General features: G+C 32.9%; 1 protein-coding gene across 1 annotated transcript in view; it reads right to left on the bottom strand.

Moving 5' to 3' along the window:
- Window positions 1–21,487, bottom strand: part of LOC118193786 (organic cation transporter protein-like) — a 46,676-nt gene extending 25,189 nt beyond the window's left edge. The window contains exons 1-4 of the mRNA XM_085813753.1: window positions 21,358–21,487; window positions 12,740–13,069; window positions 4,167–4,270; window positions 164–318 (exon numbers count right to left, since the gene is read on the bottom strand). Of these exons, the coding sequence (XP_085669879.1) occupies window positions 164–318; window positions 4,167–4,270; window positions 12,740–13,069; window positions 21,358–21,396 (628 nt within the window). The 5' untranslated portion in view covers window positions 21,397–21,487. The remainder of the gene's footprint in view (window positions 1–163; window positions 319–4,166; window positions 4,271–12,739; window positions 13,070–21,357) is intronic.
- Between the last annotated feature and the right edge of the window lie 1,497 nt (window positions 21,488–22,984).

Raw genomic sequence — 22,984 nt, forward strand, 5'->3', positions numbered from 1 at the left:
AGCCCTGGTCGTCCCCTATCGAATTAGAAATGGATGTCGCCATTTTTTTAATTGCATTATACGAGTATGTGTTCGATGAAATTACGGACAGCGATAACTGTATTATACACAGACTGCTTTAGTACTATTTTAATAAATTCGAAGAAACACCAGATATGGATACCAATGACAAATGCTGTTGTATACGCAGCAGTGACACCCAGTGCTAAGAAAAATCTTAGAAAAATGAATATTCCAATCGAGTTGACGAAGATTGTCGCCACGGAACACCAAAAGAACAAGAAGTAGCACAACAGGATGACAGGCCGGCGACCTATCCTAGGAGAAAAGAGTATATTTTAAAACTCAAAGCAAGTAATATATCGACTCTGTTTTATAAATCACAATAAAATTTGAAATGGAACTTTTAATTTTTTATAACGTATAGAACTAAATTTGATAAATAATATAAAATAAAAAATATAGAATAAATAAATTAATAATAAATAAATTAATAATAAATATAGAATAATGAACAATAATACATATAAGTTAATAACGAAAAATAATACTTATAAGTTAATAAAAAATGTAGAATAATGAATACTAATACATATAAGTTAATATTGAATATAGAATAATAAACAACAATACATTTAAATTAATAATAAAAATGGAATAATGAATAATAATACATATAGAATAATGAACAGAAATACTCATAAATTAATAATACATACAAGATAATGAAAAACAATATTCATTAATTAATAACAAATATAGAACAAAGAACAATAATGCATATAAATTACTACTAAATATTGAATAATGAATAGTAATACTTATAATAAATATAGAATAATAAATAATAATAATACTTATAAATTAATAATAAATATAAAATAATAAATATTAATACATATAAATTAATAGTAAATCTATAATAATGAATAAAAATATGTATAAATTATAAATAAATACAGAACAATGAATAATAATACATATAAGTTAATATTCATTATAGAATAATGAATAATAATACATATAAGTTAATATTAAGCATAGAATAACGAATAACAATGCATATAAAGTAATAATAAATGTAAAATAATGAATAATACTTATAAATTAATTATAAATATAGAAAAATAAATAATAACAATATTTAAATTAATATTAAATATGGAATAATGTATAATAATAATGCATATACAGTGTCTCACAAAAATGATCGGGCACAATAATATTTTTACTTTTTTAAGTAATAGGAGGAAAGCTTTACAGTAAACTAACAAAGAATACTTTCCCTTTGAATACATATCTCCTTGTACTGAATAAATTTGGAAAAACGAAATGGTAAATTTAAAAAATAGCGTTTTAGACTGAAATGGAAGAAAAAGATACCACAAAATTTTCGATCGGACTTTTTCATAATTTTTAATTAAAATCATTTTCAGTAAATAAAAAACGAAATTTTATGGAATTAGTTTGGATAAAGAAGCTCGGCAAAACTCCAAAAACTGTTTGCTTTTATTATTCGAATTCTCTTTTTTAGAAAATATTCGTTATTTTAATGTTTGCTTATGGCTCGGTCACGAAGGGAAACATCGTTAGAAATTCGAAGATTAGTTATTGATTTGCATCAAATGAAAGGGAAACCTATGAGAAAAATTGCCTATTTGAACTTAATTTAAGTGATTTTACAGTTTTGTGTATTATTAAGCGTTATAAGATACAGAATCGTGTTCAAAACAAAAGAAGACCTAGAAGACCATCTAAGTTATCGCATGGAATGAAACGCTTTATTCTAAGGAATATTAAAAAGAATCCAAGACTGAGTGCTCCCAATCTTGTTGCGCTGGTCTCACAGTTTCTACTGTGAGAAGAGTTATGTGATCTGCAGGATACCATGCGCGAGTAGACGCAGAAAATTTTATGTCGGTAAAAAAGCCCGAAAACTTAACCTCGCTTTCACAAAATCAATGAAACATAGGGCACCGACTACTAGAAAAAGTATTGTTTGCTGATGAAAGCAAATTTAACATCTTTCGGCTCAGATGAACGAAGCTTCTTTTGGTGTGAAGCAAACCAAAACTTAGAACCATGTGTTAAACATGGCCGAGGAGGAGTTATGGTAGTGGGATCTATGGCACATTCCGGTGTTGGTTAATATAGAGTTTGTAGATAGTATAATGGATCAGTATAAATACCTTGACATCTAGAAGCAAAGTTTAGCATCGTCAGCACAAAAACTTAATATACAAAATAGTTTTAAATTCTACCAGGACAACGGTTCAAAGCATACTGCGCACAGTGTCAGACTCTGCTTGTTACGTAAGTAATTAAGGTCCAGAAGTAATTAAGGCACCACCCCAATCGCCAGGTCTTAATCTTATTAAACCTATTTGGAAAGAACTAGAATCGAAAATTCAAAAACTGAGCATATCTTCGCGGCAGCAACTGAAAGCAGTCATTCAAAAGGAGTGGCGTAAAATAAGTCCAGAAATAACAAACAAACAAAAAAAAAAAAAAAAAAAAGACTTGCGGAGTTAATTCCCTAACGATTAATTGAAGTGTAAAGGTTATCCTAAAAAATATTAAGAAGCAAAATCAATGTATGTTTTTGTTGTTTTTGGCTGTTACTAAAAGTGTCCGATTATTTTGTGAGAATATTTTTCCTCATTAAAAAAATTCTATTGATTTTGGAATTTAATTTTCATCTTTTCGAAAATGTGTTTACTACAAAAAATTTTGAATTTATATATAATTAAAATATTCCTTTCCCTAAAGCCTTTCTTTTCGTTTTAATTTGTTTTAATTTTTATGTTCATTAAAGAATACAAAAAAATCAAAGTGCCCGATCATTTTTGTGAGCCACTGTAAATTAATAACAAATATAGAATAATAAAACATAATTAACGCTACTAAATTAAAAATAAGTATAGAATAACCCTTTCAGGGGCGGTGGTTTCGCCTTGAAACCGTATTTTCAACATTTTTTTTTAATTTAGAAAATTTGGTTTCTTTTTCTCAAAACCGCTGCTAAAATTAAATTACTTCTTAAAGCTGATAACAGATGGCAGCACCACACCTTTCTGAGCATCCATTAATTAACGTGAATCATTCAAAAAATGCTTGTTTTGCTCACTATCCTTTTTGACCCATTTTACTAGTATGATCTGCAATTTGGGTTACGCTCAGATTCTTTCCAGCAAAGTTAAGATAAATAAGCAAATGTTTTGTCTTAAATGCTCTAGACGGGCGCTGGTTTCAAGGCGAAACCGGTCCCCTTTCCATAAAGGGGGACGAAAAAATTTTTTTAAAACTTATTTATGTTGTCTATAGGACGATTGCATGTCATTATGCTTATCATAACATTGTGCCCCTGAAAGGGATAATAAATATTAATACGTAGAAATTAATAATATACATAGAATAATAAATAATAATATATTTAAAAATTTTAAACAAACCGTCTGTTGAAACGAAATAAGCACTAGAACTCCAATAATGAGCTATTTTAGTTTATTGAAATTTAAATGAAGAACAAACTATAATTCTTGTTTAAAATAATATTTAGAGCCTGTAAAAAGTTAGCATTGTTATGTAAATTAACAGGTGAAAATGTAATTCATCATAAACATAATTGTAATGTTTATTTTCATGGATTAATGTCAGGTTTAGAACAAACTTCTGCTGTAGAGATATAACAGTTAAAACACAGATTTTTTTAACATAAAATCTGCATGAGGTTTGACAAAATTTCTTCTACTTAATTGAAATTCTTTACGAAAAGAACCAAAACAAAATGCTTTAATTCTAAATTTTGTATAAGTATTTTATATAGCTTAGGAATGTGTAATCTAAAACATCAATTAATTTATATTCTCAAAATCATGTTTCTGTACTGAAATATGTTAAACTTTGAAATGAGCTTCACCTTAAATAAAAATACTTCTTATGTGGTAAGGTGAAAACAAACTTAAAGTAGAAAGTAGTGTTAGAATTTTATTAAAATGTTTTGGTTTTCAATAGTTTATTATATGCTCACATTTAATTATTTATATCTACTTATTTATCAAATTCAGTTTATTTGGTCTTATGAAAAATTCCAACGTCATTTACATTAAATGAGTGAACTAAATAGTCTAAAATTCAGCACTTTCAGATTATAAATGAACTCTTACCGATCTGAAAGTTGTCCAAATGCCACACAAGCAACAAGATGTCCAAACATGTAAATGGACTTCGCTACAGAAGTCAGCCATTTTCTGTCGCAGACAAGGTCCCACTGAAATTAAGAAGGAAAAAAATCAATTTGGGAAACTTCAGTTTAAATTAAAGAAATCAAAAGGAGAATTATAAAAGTTTCTTAATAATGAGGCCATTCCAGTATAATGTTATATAATAATATAGTATAATATTTCAGTATAATGCTCCATATAAGCATTATACATGCTTCTTCTTCAAAATCTTCCATAAATATATTCATTATTAGGTTTGATAAATGTTACTTTCTTTTATCCGTTATCAGATTTGATGAAGGTTACTTAACTTCTTTTTTTGAAACATTAACCCTGGAGTGTTCTGAAAGGTTCAAACAGTTTCTGAAACATTAACCCTGGAGTGTTCTGAAAGGTTCGTTAAGAAAACCTTTAACAAGGAAGGTTTTTCAGTTTTGAGCTGATAACATTTTACAAGAAAATACATATGAGACAACTTATTTAGAAATACATGATAGTGAAATTATTAGCTGCAGTTGTTTGACTGATAATCAGGAAAAAAGGCAAATCTTTGGAATATGGTAACAGGTTTGGCGACATTTTGGTAAGGCGATAAAGGTTACTAGCTAGGACTTTAGCAGTGTACATGGATAAAGTCAAGAGTGTACGCAGTGCCATTTTTGTGCAATTCTGGAATTTTTTTTAAGTGAAAATAGGTTGACGTGTACATGGATGATACCGTGTATGTGCAATTCTTAAAAACGCGGCGAGCAGTGGGCGATTCTCCACTTTCTCCCAATTTCGCACCTAATCTTCGTCATGATTAAGCACTTTTGTTCCATAAAAGTTCTAGCATAAGCGTATTCGGCTAGCAGATTGTTGGAAAAAAATGTTGAGTTAAAAAAAAAAAAAAAAAATGGCGTCCAAAAAAAAAAAAAAAACTAGCAGGTTGCTGTAGCAGGGTTGGTCGCCAAATTTTCGCCAAAAAATCGTCAAGTTACCATAATCCGAAGATTAACCGGAAAAAATATTACAAACGGACATTGCGATCACCAACAGAAAATTTCTGTCGAACTTGTCTCCAGTTTCGAATTTTCTAAAGAAATTTTTCTGAAATCTCCAATGTAGTGCTACATCGCCAAATATAGTTAGATTTCCATATTTTCAACTTCCTACCCACAGTGATTTCGTAATTAATTTTTTATAATGTACTTCTAAATGAGCAAAAGCATTTTTTAGTTTTTGGAGCATTCCTGTATTGTCAACAATTTCAGTGTTTTATTCAAATAAACGAAAGATATGTTTTCCAATAATGCCGCAGTTTGAACTCTAACTGGACTTAGGGATAAAATATAGTCGATTTTTTTATTTTCTCAAAGAAGGCTAGAGATAAATTAAAATTACACTCATGTCCATAAATTAAGAATAATTCGGTGTGGTGTGGTGTATTTAATTATGGCAAAGCACACTAGGGCTATCTGCCTAAGGGGAGGGATGCCTTTCGTGGAGGACTTTCTAAGGGAAACTGGCTCGTATACACGTTACACATGGGGAAAACCACGAAAACGCCCATGCAGCCAGCCCGTTCGCGGGATTCGAACCTCGGACCGAACTACCAGTGTTCAGCGTCTTTACCGTTCGGCCGTTGGTGGGCCTAAGAATAATTCGGAGTCACGCGGAAATCGAACTCTAAAATAAATATATCATCTGTAAAATCACTACACACATCTTCAAGAAGCATATGCAAATTTCAGAAAGTAACCAGATGACACCGATGGTACGTCACAATGACGAGAGTGTAAGAGAGTGATATATAAGGAATACAGGCAAAGAAGTAAAATTGTTCGCAGGCGCTTTATAAGAATTTCAGTGCAATAACCGAATAGTTATGACACAAAGGACGCATTTGGATGATTTTTTACCTGGTAGAATTATCGGCCGTCTGGAATGTGGGCGTACCCAACTGGAAGTATCAGACGAACTTGGAATTGCCCAGAGTGTCATCTCCAGGCTTTGGCAACGATTCCAAGATGATGGTAATGTGAGTAGACGTTACAGCACAGTTCGCCCCAGAGTTACAACGCCGAATGAGGACCGGTATTTGGCAGTTACTGCAAAAGAAACAGGCGGAGCACAGCCTCAGACCTGTCTCGTCAGCTCTCTTCAGCCACTGGTACGACAACTTCAAGGCAGACCGTGTACAGACGCTTAAGGCAGATTGGTCTATATGCTTGTAGACCTGTCAGATGCGTTCCACTTACTGCAACTCACTGTCGCCTGCGGTTAGGCTGGAGTAGAGAGCACGCATTGTGGACACCGCAACAGTGGGCTTGTGTGATGTTTTCCGACGAGTCCGGGTTTAGCTTGCAGTCTGATTCTCGACGGACTTTTATATGGAGAGCTCCAGGTACCCGTTACCACCAAGAAAACATCATTGAACGACACCGTTACGGTGGTGCAGGAGTGCTCGTTTGGGGTGGAATTATTCTGGGTTCCAGAACTGACCTGCATTTTCAAATTGGAACCATGACAAGCGAAATCTATCGGGACGTCATTCTGGAACAACATGTACGTTTGTTTCGGGGTGCCATGGCCGCACAATTTGTGTTTATGGATGACAACGCCCGTTCTCACCGTGCAAACATCGTAAGTGAATGCCTTCAATCGGAGGATATCACCCGTATGGACTGGCCAACATTCTCACCGGACTTGAATCCAGTAGAGCCCGAGTAGGACATGCTTGGCCGACGAGTTGCAGCCCGTCAACCTTCTCCTATATCTCTACCTTAACTACGGAGAGCATTGCTTTTTAATTATTCTAATATTCCCCAAGATCAGATCGGTAATTTGATACTCAGCATGCCTAGGCGTTGTACGGACTGTATTGCATCGTCTGGAAGACATACAATGTATTAACAACCATACCAAACATGTAATATTATTTTTTTGTAAATAGAATTTTTTTTTCTATTTGCTCCAGGGAGCAAAAATCGCTAATTTGTTTAATAATATCAAACATATAGCATCTTTTTTTTTGCTCTTTACCTTTTGTTTAATAAATAAGCTTTACAAATAAGTCAAATTTGGTTTGCTTCTACTCTTCCTTTGCCTGATTTTGCATTATCCTTAATTTATGGACATGAGTGTAAATAACCGATTTTTGATGTAATTTTACTACTACTAATAAAAATATTTAGATCAAATTTTTACTGAAATTGTTGTTCAGTGAGATAAAAAAATGTCGAAGCCTTCTTATTTAGGGCTCCAATGCGCTCCGGCTAAAATTATAGTTTATCCCAAAAACTCAGAAGCACCGGAGCCGGGTTCCTGCGCAATTTAAGCTCTGGTAGTATTCCTTTATTGCAGCAAATGAACTACCCCAAAGGGTTACAGAGATAATTTTTCAGTGCACCGTAGCCCTTTATTCAATAAAAGTGCTTCCTTGACGAGGACATAGACTTCATATAATGTGACCACCTTTTCGTAGATCACACATTGCAACTGTGAACAACATTCTCATCAATCGAACGTAACATGTCACCAGAAATACTCAGCACAGCCCATGATATGTTGCTCTTCAAGTTCGAAGTCCAGATCCTACCAAGATAGGTCTTGAATATTAAATACCCCCGAACAGTAAAAAGATACATGGGGTAAGATCCGGGAAGCAAGGCAGCCATGCAAATCGAAAAATCCTTTCTTCTGTAAAGTGGTGTACTGATAGACCAATGTATGTGGTGCTCTAATCTTCATAAAAGTTAACTGATACGGCAACTGCCTCTTCTGAAATTGTGGAATGACAAAACTAGTCATTACATTGTAATACCTTTGTGTGGTAACGGTACTGGTGTGGGGTCTTGTTACAACAATGTTCTAAAAAACGAATGATCCGCTGAAAACATTTACAGTGAAGTCCATACCAAACAGCGATTATTGGCGAATGCAATGGGATTTTCTTAACTGCATGGAATTATTTGGATGCTCAAATTCGAGAATTATGAGTGTTTAAGCATTTAGGTCAAATTGGACTTCATTTTTCTCCATCCAGGCAAGAAATGTCAGAGCGAATACATCCGGTTATCATAATCATTGTGTTTTAATTCCTGCATGCAGCTTATCTTGTATGGCTAGAAGTGAAGGACTTTCCGCAGGATTTACCATACAACTGAAAGATTCAAATTTAATTGTTGCGGAATACTCCAGACACTGCTACTACCAACAATGGCCCCATGGATGCCGTCAACAACTGCAATCGCGACATTAATAACTGTCTGCTCTGACACCGGTTTCTGCACCAATACCAAACCGAACAGCAGGTTTCTTCAAACTTCTGAATCAGGTGCACTGACTGATAGACAGCAATTACGTAGGTTGTTACTGTTACGACTTCTAAACTCACGAAAATCGGCGGTTCCTTTCGATTGATGAAGATAAAATAACTTAACAGCTGAGGTAAAGTGAGACGCATGTTGAACCCAACTAACATTCGGAATATCCTTTGGTGTTATTCCCCTTATCTCTATAGACTGAATTACTAATGCTACTGTCGTTTACGGGACCGGAAATTTGCATTTTCAAATTTGTACCTACGTTTCATGCAAATGTTCAGTTGTGTAGACTAGAACGGTGCTACATTTCCTCTACCTTCAATTTTCGGAACCATTGTGTTTTTCTTTTTTCATGAAGACGTTTTGCCATGTCGAAATTAGTCCCCCTACTAAATTTGATGGCATTCCACCTGATACATCTAATTACAGATAGCTGTTTTACTAAATAGCAGAGCACACTGAATAGTGTCAGTTTAAAAAATCACCCTCTCTGTATATTTTTGGAGGGGGGAAACTGTTTGGAAGGCCTTCCTTCTTAGCATGCGATATGCGACGGAGGGCGTGGGCACCATCCCTCTGCCAATTGGTTAATTGGTGTAGCGCCCCGTCCACCTTTATCTAGAGTTTGGCCAGAATAATTAGTTGCAATACAGGGCTAAACAAGGGCGTAATGATACATTTGGATGCACATTTTACAGAATTTGTGAACACAGATTACATTGAAAATTTAAGTACATTTGGTTACATTTTACATACATTATATCCAAATTTAAGATATTTATATCATATACACTGCTTTCGTATGCATTTACTTATTAGGTTCATTAAATGGTGCTTTTTACATTTATATTGCATTTACCTTGTAGGGTTTATATTTATTTTAACTAACATTTATTTTAAGCTATCTTTCCTGTCAAGCCTTTACTTTCCCCTAGAATTGCCAATGCCAGAGTATGTAAATTGTAGTAGAACGCGCAGAGTATTCAAATTTTAGCAGAAGTAAATTGAGTTTAAATAGAAGGGAAACGAGATTGTAAGTGTGCTTCTTGAATCGCGAGCGTGAAGGTTGCTGGGTAGAATTTTTAAGAACCGCGCGTTTCGGCCTGTGTGCCTATTTCGGCAGTTCGTTGAATTCTTCAACTTCTTAATCAGTAAGTTTGCTGAATCTCAGCTGTATCTTAGAACGCGGTTAAGTTAGTGACGATTATAGAGCCTCGTAGGTAGTGATCTCGTTATTTATTCATCCTGTCATTTATTTTTAGTCGCATTTTTTTTCTATTTTGTTAAACCGCCGGGTCGGCGTAGTTTGTGAGCGTCAAGTGAACGCAGCTGTGATTTCTAAAGTGGAATAAAAAGGGATTTAAACCCTTCTTACGAGTTTGTGTAAGTTACAGTTCATAGCAGTCACCACTACTGTTGCTGACAAGTTGGGGCCTCGCAACATTATAACCTTATGATACATTTACATTACATTACCTTCAGGTCTAAAAATAAACGCTTATAGAGGGCACATGCTATGCACATTGTTTACTGATTGCCTATGTGCACCACCTTTACAGATTCATTACTTGTGTTGTTTACATTAATATTACATTTGCATTACATTGAAATTATGTTTCTTCTTAGCAGTAAGATAATTCCTGACTTTTTCCCGTAGTTCTTAATAAGCAATATTCTTGTTTAATTATTATTTATTTATAATCAGCTACTGGGGCCTATAAAAATGAATTTGTTAATTGCCGAACGATGAAAAAAATTACTGTCATAAAACATCAGCATAAAAGAAACACCTTTCTAAGGAAAATAAAAATTAACTTGTTCCCCAGATAAAGCTGCTCGTAAATTGTTAACAGCATTTTTGTTGATTATTTGTTATCCTGCTTCCTGAATTTTTTAAAGTGTCCTTGTATTAAGATATTTATATTGTCAGAGAATCAAATATTCAACTCAACACTCAGACAAGTGATTATAAACATTAGCGAATTACGTTAGAAAATATACAAAAACATATGTGATGTAACTGTGTCGTATTGTATCACATTACACTTCTCAGCAAAATTTGTTTGACGTGTTGAAATCAAGTTAACTTACTTTTCGAATTCCTTCCCGTAAATTATAATTTATATTACTTTGAATGGCTAAAAGTTAGAAGAACGTAATCTGAAAGCATAGCGCCACTCTGATGAAATTTAAAGAAAGATAGAACCCAAATTTCAGATTTTATTAAGCATAAACGAAGCAGCAAAGTGGCATTTGTTAACAACAAAAAAACAAAAACAAAAATGTTCTCATTACGGAATTTAGAAACTTCGCAATTTAACTCTACTTCTTTCTCATAAGGATCATAATACCAGATGTCAGGTGATGAAAATGGTGAATATACTAAACTCTAAATAAAATTAAGTAAACATCAAGTGATATCTTTTCAGAAAGAACTGTTGATTTCGAGGGAGATGAACATAAAATCTTTTTTCGAAGGGTCCCTCGAAGTTAATAAAGTTATCGATGAACCTTGCGTCAATATAATGTCGAATTTGTCTAATTTTTTATTTTTGTGTATCTATGTTTTTTTTTAGTCGATTTACCTCAAGGTAAAAATACTAGTACATTAACCCTTTCCGGCATGCTACCTTTTAAAGTTGGAGTTTTGATTTAAAAAAAAAAAGGTAGGCAGTCTAATTAGGCCTAGAGGAGCACACAAGTAATATTTTGTGAACTTATCGTTTAATTCTGTGGGTGTGCCCAAAGAGGGCACACTGATTGAATAGAGCTTCGAAAAGAGTGCTGAAACGAGCATTGTTGTCAATGAACTGAGCTATGAGATGCGGAGAAACAAACAATACAGACTCTCAGTTGTCCTAGATTATCGGTGAGCCTGGTCTGAGTACACCTAGGATTCGCCGTTTGATTTTAGACAAGATATCAAGGTAAAAATTTAAAATTAATATAGAATAAGAAGATTAGCATACAGCCAAAAAAATAACATAGAAATTTCTTTTCAAATAATTCCTTTTATAGCCTAAAAAAATCTGGAAGATTTCTTTGAAAAATGAGGTTCTTAAAAAACTAAACATGGCTAAAATATATGGACTGGTTTGTGTTGAGCTGCCATGTACTATAAATAAAGAAGGTTCAGAGTAACCTATAGTAACCTATAAATCCTTTTTTATTCAATTTTTCTGTGCGTTCAGAAGGAAAGTTTTAGGTGCGTCCAGACCGGACACACTGTGCGGCAGAGGATTAAACTGCAATTATGATCATAATGCTTAGTGTACAAATTAAGGAAATTCGTTTCTTAATACTAATATAAGTTCTGTACTTTTTGCGCAAAATATTTACCATATTGACTTGCGTGTCCCCCTTTACGTATTTTTTTGTTACCTGTTTTAGCACCAGATTCTGGAAGTATTCATGTAATTTTCCGCATAATCAAGGAGGTTGGAAAGTTACCTTTTCTTAATTTTAAAATAGATTCGTACATTTGGAGACTGTTTTCGTCTTATTAATTCATTTATTCTTTATTAATTCTTATTAATTCATTTATTCGTAAATTTGGATGCATGGACTTTGAATGATTAAGCAATACTTCTTAAGAGCTGTAAGACAACGGGGATACTTAATGCTTATTATGATTCTGAAGATCATTGCACGTAGGAAGACAAACTGAACGGTAACAAAGCAATGACTTTTAATCTGTATCAGACGACACAGATAGTTAGTTTCAGCAGCATTAAATGATTTTAGGTCCAGGGAGGGGAGTAACATCAAAACGAGCGAGAGAATGAAGAAGTAGAAAGGAAGATATTTTATAAAATATTGGTAATCTTAATATTATTATTCTTATTGAAATGTAGATTTCTTTTAAATAAATGATATTGTGATATTTATCGTCAGTTTATTTGTCAATACATTTTATTTGCTATTTTCTTATTATAATTGCGTCCTTATAGAAATTAAATACGGTATTTTTTCTATAGAATTTAGTATGTCTCAACTATTTTATCACATTTATGTGAAGTCAGTAGAAACATTTTTATTTCATTATAAATGAAGCTTCTATTTTTCCAAAACTCTTCAACGTGTAGTTACCTCATTTGTGCTCTAAATCAACCATATATATTCAAAAAGGATTTAGACTACCTTCCACAGAGAATGGAAAAGCAGCTAGTTACACACTAGACATAATTAAAAAATGGAAGAACAATTTACCTCACTAACAATAGTGCTTTTGTAAATTGATTCATCATAGACCCAAGATTCACATTTATTTTCTCCATCATAACATTCAGAATGCTTATCATGCTTCCAGACGGTACTTGCATTATAAGTTGATTTGCACCAATAAGAAACATTAGGAGACTGGAAGGTAAGGATTAGATTGTGCCAACTGCATGAAAATGCTATGAAAAGAAATATAGTAAAAGATCGCATCTGCCATGGACCGAGATGACCTGTGATGTCACACATGTCCTTATCTTCGGAATCTTTTACTTTGCCACTCTCCATGACGGAATGAGTAGATGCTGTGAAATCCTGAAACTGTAAAAATGTTTTTAAGCTAACTTGAAGCCTCTGAAACAATGATTACTGATTACATCAATAAATTGTAACTACCTTAGAATGCATGCAATTTGTAAAAATAAGTAAATAAGAGTATCTATGTTTTAAATATCAATTACACACACACACACACACACACACACACACACATATATATATACGAGTACGTATATATGTATATATATAAAATTCAATCACTTAACGGAACTACGATTTTGGCCTAACTTAATTTGCCAGTTTGGCAACATCATTCTTACTTGAGTAAAAGACGAAACACCTTCGCATTTATTAATTATTGTTCATTGAACGGGAGTTAGTTTGTTCCCCTTGAAAAGTCAACTAATTTCCGATCAATGACGATAATTACTTTACTAGAATAGAAGAGAAACACGCTAATGTGACAATCAAAATCGTAAAAACAACCTTGTATTTAGCGTAGGTATAATGAAACACTCAATCGATTTCGAGGGCAGCTAAAGGTCCCTCCTCATCAGGAGAAAGAAATACATAGAAAGAAGAAAATAAAGGAGAAGGAGTCACAGAAACACGTGGTCCTTATCAGCACTGCACGTGGTTATAACTAGATTTTTAATCAGAGTTGCACTGTCCGCCTACTTTTACTGAGCCAGGCTATCTGATCGAGCATGAAAAATTAGCGAAGTTAAAATAGGAAGCGAGAGGCAAATGCACCTTACGCTCAAAATCTGAACTTCAAATAATCCGCTAATTTTTCATGCTCGATCAGATAGCCTGGCTCAGTAAAAGTAGGCGGACAGTGCAACTCTGATTAAAAATCTAGTTATAACCACGTGCAGTGCTGATAAGGACCACGTGTTTCTGTGACTCCTTCTCCTTTATTTTCTTCTTTCTATGTATTTCTTTCTCCTGATGAGGAGGGACCTTTAGCTGCCCTCGAAATCGATTGAGTGTTTCATTATACCTACGCTAAATACAAGGTTGTTTTTACGATTTTGATTGATAATTACTTGGTTTATTAAATTTCTATTTCAAAGTTTGAATTTTTGTTATTCATGATTTAAATTCAAGTCCCCTTATAAAGTTTTTTTTTCATGATTTACATTCAAGTTCCTTTAAAAAATAATTTTTGGAATTCAACGTCCTACTTCTAGGTTCCTTTATTTTGATACATTCCAGTAAATTTATATTAGGAGATAATATAATCAATATTTCTTTAGTAAATAAATTATATATATATATATGTGTGTGTGTGTGTGTGTGTGTGTGTGTGTGTAAGATAAAAACATGAAAGCAAACTTCTAAATTTAATTCACTATAACCTCGTTTATTTTTTATTTCATTTGGGAACTTCATCTATCTGTACTAAAAATAGCGCTTAAGTCTAAACTGCGTCATTAAAATTAATGATGCGATCTTACGTAACCCTTAATGCAGATGCCTCTTGACCAATCACCGAATGGTAAACCAAAACTAAAAAACTGAAACTTTTGACTCCCTCCCTTCTTTCTATGAACTGATGCGTTACTTTTGCTTGTGCTTTCCAAGGCCTGACGCCTTTCTGCAATCATGTGTGTGCTGCTACTTTCGCTTCTATGCCAATAATATCCAAATTGTAAATGTCCTTTAATAGGCACGAGTGGAGTGCCAAGTGGATTGTGGCCACAAGTGAATTTAAATAAATAAAAAGGAATTTAATCCGGCTCGACTGCTTCTTCTTCAAAATGGATGGATGCTCTAAGCATCAAGTATCTACGCAATTAGTATTTCTACACATCTATGTCTCAGCGTTCGTATTTCAATGCCTCCAAAATTGTTCTGTCATTACATTCTTCGGCCAGTTCTAATTATGAAAAAATCTACATGAGTTTGCTAAGCTATGCTCACAAAGAATCATGGGAAAAGTCCTGTTTCACCGAAAATTTTAATGCAAATTTGTACCGCATTCACGATCAAATCATTCATGTCGTGTCATCCAACCACAGTTTCATTACATATATATATATGTAATATATTCAAACTTAGAAGCAATGACCAGGAAATTGGAGGCGAAGGCAGATTAAATCTTCAGTTTTATTTTCAGCTATATGTCGGCATAGTGCCTGTTCCAAAGGGCTTACATTTTTAACAGATTTGCAGTAAAAAAGAAGAAGCAGACAGACTGCAGTCCAGCTAAGGCAAAGCGTAGAAAGAACGTGCGTTATGTACAGGATGAAATCTCAAGTCAAACTGAGTTAGTTTTGGTTCTCAAAGCATTTTGATTGGATAGTTAATATTGCTGTAAAATTATTATTGGCTGCTTGAGTTTTAGTTCAATTTAAATTTACATTACCAGAAATACGTAAGAGTCATATGACATAGATTTTTCTCGAAATGACGCAATGCAAATAAATGTTGCTATTTTTAGAATAGAGAAGGTAAATTAATTTACGATGCTAATTTAATCTTTTATATATTCTTTATTTTTCTTACATATACACACACACACACACACACACACACACATATATATATATATATATTGAGATATTAATGGCTTCTAGACGCGTAAAGATGTATTTGCAGTCGGAGTGGCCAATTCAGTAGCTTCTTTTATTCTCGTTGACAAATATTTTTTAAGCCAACATATATAAACTGACGCAGTAAACGCGCCTTTTCTTCAAGAACTATATCCCAACCTTTGAGATTTTAAAAATATATTGGAAGAGAGAGAGGACAGTAGTGGTTAGTAACTTGGCAATAACGAAGCGAGAGAGAGAATACAAAGCGTTCAAGATGAAATCTCAGTTCACAATAACTCAGCGCCGTGAATGAAGTAGTACAAGAAAAAAGTCATTTTAATGTAATAATTTTTAAAATATGCTTTTGTTTTTACTTCTGATTTTAAAAATGACCATATTCTTAATTGACGCAAATTTAGGCCTACTCTTACTTTATTTTTAATGATGCGATTTTATTATTTTGGAGCAAATCAGTCTCTTATATGTTTGAACTTTGAAGGTTGACTGACTTGACTTGTGTCGAATGGAAAGAGAGTGACAGCGCGCTTTTACTCTGCATCAGATAAAAGCACGTCTGGAACAACAAAAAGAAAATATGAAGAATCAAGATGGTAGAATGGGATATTTCACTTAGCCGCCATCAGTCAGCGAAGAAAGATGAAATAAATGAAAATAGGCCAGCAATGTCAAAAAAAAGTTGGATCAGTAAGGTAGTAGGTACTTCAAATAATTAAAAAAATGTTAGGTTAGAATATCTGAAGGATATTTGTGTTTTGCTCTAGGAAAAGGTGAGTATCGCAAAGAGCTGATACAGCTGTTTGGATGTAATAGTACAGAAAGGAAAAAAAATTATGCAAGTTTTTTTATATAATTTTGTATAGTATCAATTTGAAGATCTCTGTGAATATATGAATTTGGGATGAACCAGGGTGCATAGTAAAGTAGGTCTAAGGATGGACTTGTATAAAATAAGCTTATTGTTGATAGTCAGATTGCTATGTCTGCCGAGGAGAGGACGCATAGTAGCTATTGAGATATTGAATTTCCTGACAGTTTCGTGTAAATGTTGCCGAAAAGTGAATCCATCTATTTCGAATCAGATGATTTTAAGAGCCATGTACTTTTCTGTTTTTCAAATTTGAGCACTTCCCATTGAATAAAATTTATTTCCGCGTTTATGAACAATTGAAAAAACATGAAATAGATTGTTATGTGACATCTGCATGTGAGCGTGGCTTTTTTCATTTCCTCATTTGAAGGGAACCTCTTTTCGCGTACTTAACTTTTTAATGTTGAGAACACCCTCCCAAAAGTCACATGTCATTAAGGCTAGGCTATATGCAGCGCTTTCTGTCTTAAGTAGATGGACTCAAAACAGTACTCCCATGCTACAATTGATTCCATACGAATGATTTTCAAGGTATTTATATAATAGTCGTTATTCACTTTCCGGTCATTGATATTCATAACCGCAGTGGATAGACAATCTCTCAGAATGATTCTTGTCGATCACTTCGATATTATTCCCTTCAAGTTCCTCTGACAGTGAAATCCTGAAGCATATTGTAGTGTCTTCAATTCTAAATAAGCTAAACTGATACGAGGTACGAGGTAAACTGATACCTTACGCTGTAAAATATCAAGCGAAAAAAGGTAGATATAGAATTTCCTCGTGCATGAAGATAGACAACGTAGTAACTGCGCTAAGATTTCTTTTAATTAGTTTTGCGTTTAATTTTGTATCTGACATAAGGTGTAAAATAAATGTTGGTGTTTGACCAAATGATGGAATTCTTTCAAAACTCCACTGCAATGTTTTAGCGCTCCACCACCATATGCATACTATAAAGTTGCGAATGCTTTGCCATGGCTTTGCGAAGTATAACACAAAATTCAATCACATGCTATAAAAAGATGCCTTCTTCACTCATTACGATAAAACATTCTAAGTATATACACTTATTACGACCAATGCGACTGATGTAGCCCAAACGGTAGGGAAACCTACTACGGTACAGAAGGGCAAGGGTTCGAATCTCGGAGAAGACATGGATGTTTGTAAATGTATAGTGTCGGTGCTGCATGGCGGTACTTCAAATATGCAAATATGCGGTCTATAAGTTTAATGACGTCATGGCCTTCACAAAAACCGGTTCAGAGTTGTTATAACTATGTAGTATCGGAAAGATAAATAGACCTCAAACCTTTTCAATAACTTCTTCTGAATATAATATTGCTTGAAAACAACAAAAGCGAAAAGAACTTGGCTACTTGAACTGAAAATTTGTTTAAACAAGGATGTAATATATACATGGATTTCTTGCTAGAGAACATAAATTATTTCTTTTTTTAATAAAACTCGTGTCAGCATCACGATCAAACAGAATGGAATACAAAGCAAAAAAGACGTAGCTTGATTATGAAAGATTAGAAAACATGCATAAATTAAAACGCTAAAAATTGTTAAAAATGATATACATACATATATATAAGATGATATAATAAGCTACTTGTTCCTTCCTTTCTTCAGATCACATTTTGGTAAATACTGAAAGTCATTGTGCTCTTTTGTATTGCATCCCATTTCTGCTGCCTTGCTGCTAATATCTTCTGTTAAATAGTTTTTTTTTTTTTTTTTTTTTTTTTTTTTTTTTTTTTTAGATGAAGTTTTAGCAATGATATGCAAAATATGTCGCTATTTACCATTCACTCTGTCTTGTCGTCTTCTTCTACAAGTATATCTGCTTCTTCGTTTTCATCATTTGATCCATGAGATAGTAATATCCTGTTGTTTGCTACAGGAAAATTTTTCGAATTCTTTTCACTGTTGGAGAGTCGTGCTGTGTATAATTAAAGACATGTAACAGGGTTGACAGCCGGAGTTTTTAATACGCACCTTTGTTTAGGTTGGTTCTTCTTGGTTATTCCAATACCTGATGTATTGCTAATAGCTCTGCTTGAAATATGCTGTTTTCACTTGCTAGTCCCATGTTTTAATAAGAGACAAAATGTAAGGGGACTGAATGTTATTGAAAAAAATTAAGGAATATATGCGAAGAGCTGGGAATATATAAATTTTGGAAAGGCGCATTTAGTCTCCGAAATAATTTTCTGTTCAAATATTTGCATCTAAGAAAATAAAATAAGAAAATAATTGTACTGCAAGAGATAACAATGTGAGCTATTGTTTCATATATTTTATGCCACGCTGCAACTTTAGTTGTTTTTCGGCAAATTTTTTGTTATATTTAGCGTGTTAATTTATCTGACTTTGTAGTAAACACAAAACTAACAAGACTATATTGATATACGGGAAAAGTTATCTATATATATATAAAAGGAAGAGTCTGTCTGTCTGTGTGTGTGTGTCCCTTTGGTTCGTGCTGCGCGTAAGCCCCCAGGGCTAGGAAATTTGGTACACAGGGGTGCGTCTAGACAAGAGCCAGTGCACCTCGAAGCGATTTTTTCAAAAACGAATGAGTTTTTTTAATTAATTAATTAATTAATTTTTTAATGAAATCGCATCAAATCGAAAATTCTCTCTCATTATACCAGCAACAATAGCACGCAGCCATTGTTGCTGATATATCACTGTTGCTATTGTTGCTGACATCAGCACTGTTGCCACTCGGAAAAATGAGGGTGATAATTCTGTGCAGTTTTTAAATTTAATGTTTCTCTTGGATACTGAACGTTTGTCGACAGAAGGCAACAAAAATTTGATTAATTTATTTATTAGGATAATTAATATTTGTATTAAGGGATATTGCTATTTCACTGTAATTTTTTATATACATTACATTTTTATTGAAATTTATGTTTATTTATTTATTCCGTTTGTTTGTTTTTTGATAAAGTTGTTCTGAAGAGTAAAATTCCGTACAGTTTTTAAATTTAATGTTTGGTGTTCCCTTTAGGCATTTTTCAGGTACATTTAAAAGCCAGACAAAGGCTGGCCACGTAGCGGATAGTCTAGAATATAATCATATAATCAATCGAAACTTAAAATTTAACTGCTTTAAAATACTAGATCGTTCCGCTTACCATATTTTGGAAACAAAAATTCAGAATTATGAGCTTCCCTGATAGAGGATAGGGTACATGACTCGCTTTGAATCAATTGCTTTTATGTTGATGCTTGTAAAGTATATATACAGCCCATATATAAGTAAATATAATTCTATAATCTATTAAAATATTAAGTGAAAATTATTTATTCAGCTGTTTGTTCCCAGTATCTTCTCCCTCTTTAAAATTTTTCTGTGAATGTTCATGTCTAGGATGCTTTATAAGAACATAACGTCAGGGATTAGAAAGCCCACAGTATGTACATTAGTTGATATGACAAATAACAATTGTATGTAACAATGAAAGAAAATTATACAGTAAGGATGACAAAATATTCAAGGTACTAAAAAGTAGACCGCATAATGATTGCAATACCTCTGGTCTGAATATGATGTAGATAATTAAAATTCTTGTTTCTATTTCATTCTTATTTTTCATTATATAATATTTTCCTTAAAAGCCTTTTCTTACATTTTATATGTTCATAAAAGCCATTAAATGGATACTTAGTTAACTTTCAAGTTTAAAAGTACGCTATTGTTGACATCCTTACTCGACGTTTTCTCAGGACCAAATATTTTTCATAGTTGAAAAATTCCTTTTTACTGAATCTAATGTGTTTAGGGTGAAACTGATTATCCAGACCGGCAAGTATTTAAAGCTACCGGCATTTTTGAATACTGGACAATGCCCGGACGTAAACTTAAATCCCAAATTTTCCAGGCTAATCTCGGATGCATGGTAAGCAAATAGCTTGTACAAGTAAACTTCAAATTAAATAACATTATGAGCAAATATTTAAAGATATAAGAGTAACAAGTTTGAAGAGCACACTAACATAGTCTGTATAACTTTAATTATATTATACTTGTATTCTAGTCTATCTGTACGCACTTCTAAAAATGCTTTCAAATAAAAACGAATTTCAACAGATTGCAGAAAAGAAAACCAACAACAAAATCGAGATGAAATAGGAACTTAAACAAAGCCCCTCCCCCCATAAAATTAATGAAATCTACCTCTTTTATTTTAAGGAATACATAAAAAAGTACTTTTTTATTCTGAAGCGAAAATGCAATACATGTGCTTAAGGAAATATGTAAATAATTATTTCATTTCCAGATTGATTTATTGACTCGTCCAAATTTGCATTAATATGTCCAACTTGTTTAGAATGAATAAATTAGTTGTATAATAGAAAGGCTATTTAACATTAGATAAAATTCTTCGAAGCATTGTCTCGAGCAAATGATAGGTCATAAAATGTCAGCGAAATAAATTGAATAAATATTGTGCATGTAGCACATAAAATTCGCTAAAAAAAAATCTCATCTTTTGTGAATACTTTTCAGAGCTGGAACCGTAGGAATGTGATTAGTAGTTTTATTCTAAGACAAAATAAGCTTTACTTAAAAATACGAAAACTAACGAGAGATTTACAATATTCTATTTGGCTGAATTAAAATTTTATAAGATTTCATTATCTGAACACGATAGCCGATAGGTGTCTCATCAACGGAATACTTTCGCATTTTTCCTTAGGTTTGCCGTCTTGAGAGTAGTATTTTTAAGAGACATTAGCTGCCGGACAATATATCATTTTCCCTGTACATGCTGGAGGGTCAATATTATAGGTTCAAACTTAATCTGAACAAACTATCATGATTATGAATGAATAAGTTTCTAAAGTAAAATAATAATAATAATAATAAAAATACTTACCCCTATGAAAGAACGCCGTGGCTTATTTTTCACCATCATGCAAGAATTGGGAGAATACTGAAGATGGTCATTTCGAATTGTTTTGTTGTCTGAATCGAGGAACTCTTTATCGAGTTGCACTCTACAAATATTTTCTTTAGCTGTAAAGAGTATATGTTGTTTTCGCAGCCGCTTGAATTTCTTAGCCAAACAAAAACGTAATAGAGGTTGTAAATCACAGCAAATGGTTCTTTAAAAATGAAAGTTGGGTATGGAATACATTGGCCAAAGTAAAATGTTAACGGAATAAGATTATCTAAGCGAATTATTTTTCATGAGGCATTCTAATTTCATATAGCTAATAAACTAACAATAATTCTACTAATTAAAATTCATAGATAATAATTTAGCACTTTTACTGTTTAATTATTGTCCCTCGAAACTATTTGTTATTTGGATGAAAGCACGTCAATTTTAAATTCAAAACAGAAAACAAAATTAACCTTAGACTGATACTGCTTTTATACGAAAGATTATATGTGTCTTTTCTTTGTAAGATATAAAGTTTTCCTATTAATCCGAAATCAACCTAAGGTCGAATTTACTTAATTTCGTATCTGTTGTTTTTCTGATCATTTATTTTAAATGTAATTAATCTCTTTTCCGTTACCATCCTTTTACGTTCTTATTTGGATATATAATATTTCACTAAGGGCATGGCTGATTACAAAAAAGTAAATTCTTTCAACCACAGTTTAAGATTTAAAAGAGTAGCTAATAGCTTACAATCTTAAATTAAAAAAGAAACTAAATTAATATTATGAATGAGCTTCGACTTAAAAAAAATGAAAAACGATTAATATATATTAAAATATGGAAAATAATAGAAACAACTGTAATGTAGAATTTATACTGTCATCCCTATGCTAATTGGCGAAGCATTTAAACCAAATCTAAGCTGCAGTACGGTGGCAAATATGCTGACCTTAGAAATTTTGATCACGGGTTTATAATCGCTAGGATATAAGAGTCGTTCTGTTTCTGAAGCGATACCAGTTCTAAAATTTTATAAAGCTGTCTGTGGGCGACGATCTCTCACAGGCAAAAAATGAACGAATAGCAAATGGCGAGTATTTTGGATGCCACTATATGCGGCATAGAAGTAACACGTAGAATTAAGTAACACACACTAACATGTTACCACTGGTAATATAGGTACAATTCCCACATACTGACCTTCTAGAATTAAAAACAAACACCACCACCCCCCACAAAAAAAAAGACCCTCCAAAGAGGTTTAATGAAAAGGGGGAACAGGCTTTCATACAACTTAACGAAAGTGTTATTACTTTTGATATATCCAAATAACGACATTCTACCTATACCCAATGATTTGCTTATACAGTAAGACCCCGCTTAACGCGGGGGATACGTTCCATCGAAGTAGAGCGTAATGCGAAACAGCGCTAAGCGAGGCTATCTTAACATGTAAATAATGGGGTTAGGGGAAGACGGATAAAAAATGGTTAGGCATTAAATTTAATAATGTTTTTTTAATAAAAATAAAATCAAACATTTATTTCTTACAAAAATAAAAACAATATAAACGCATATACTTTTAAAAACAAATAAAATTCTCAGTCAGATC

This window comes from Stegodyphus dumicola, chromosome 1, assembly GCF_044657685.1.
Source record: "Stegodyphus dumicola isolate Sdum_Otavi_A_Nest chromosome 1, ASM4465768v1".
NCBI lineage: Eukaryota > Metazoa > Arthropoda > Arachnida > Araneae > Eresidae > Stegodyphus > Stegodyphus dumicola.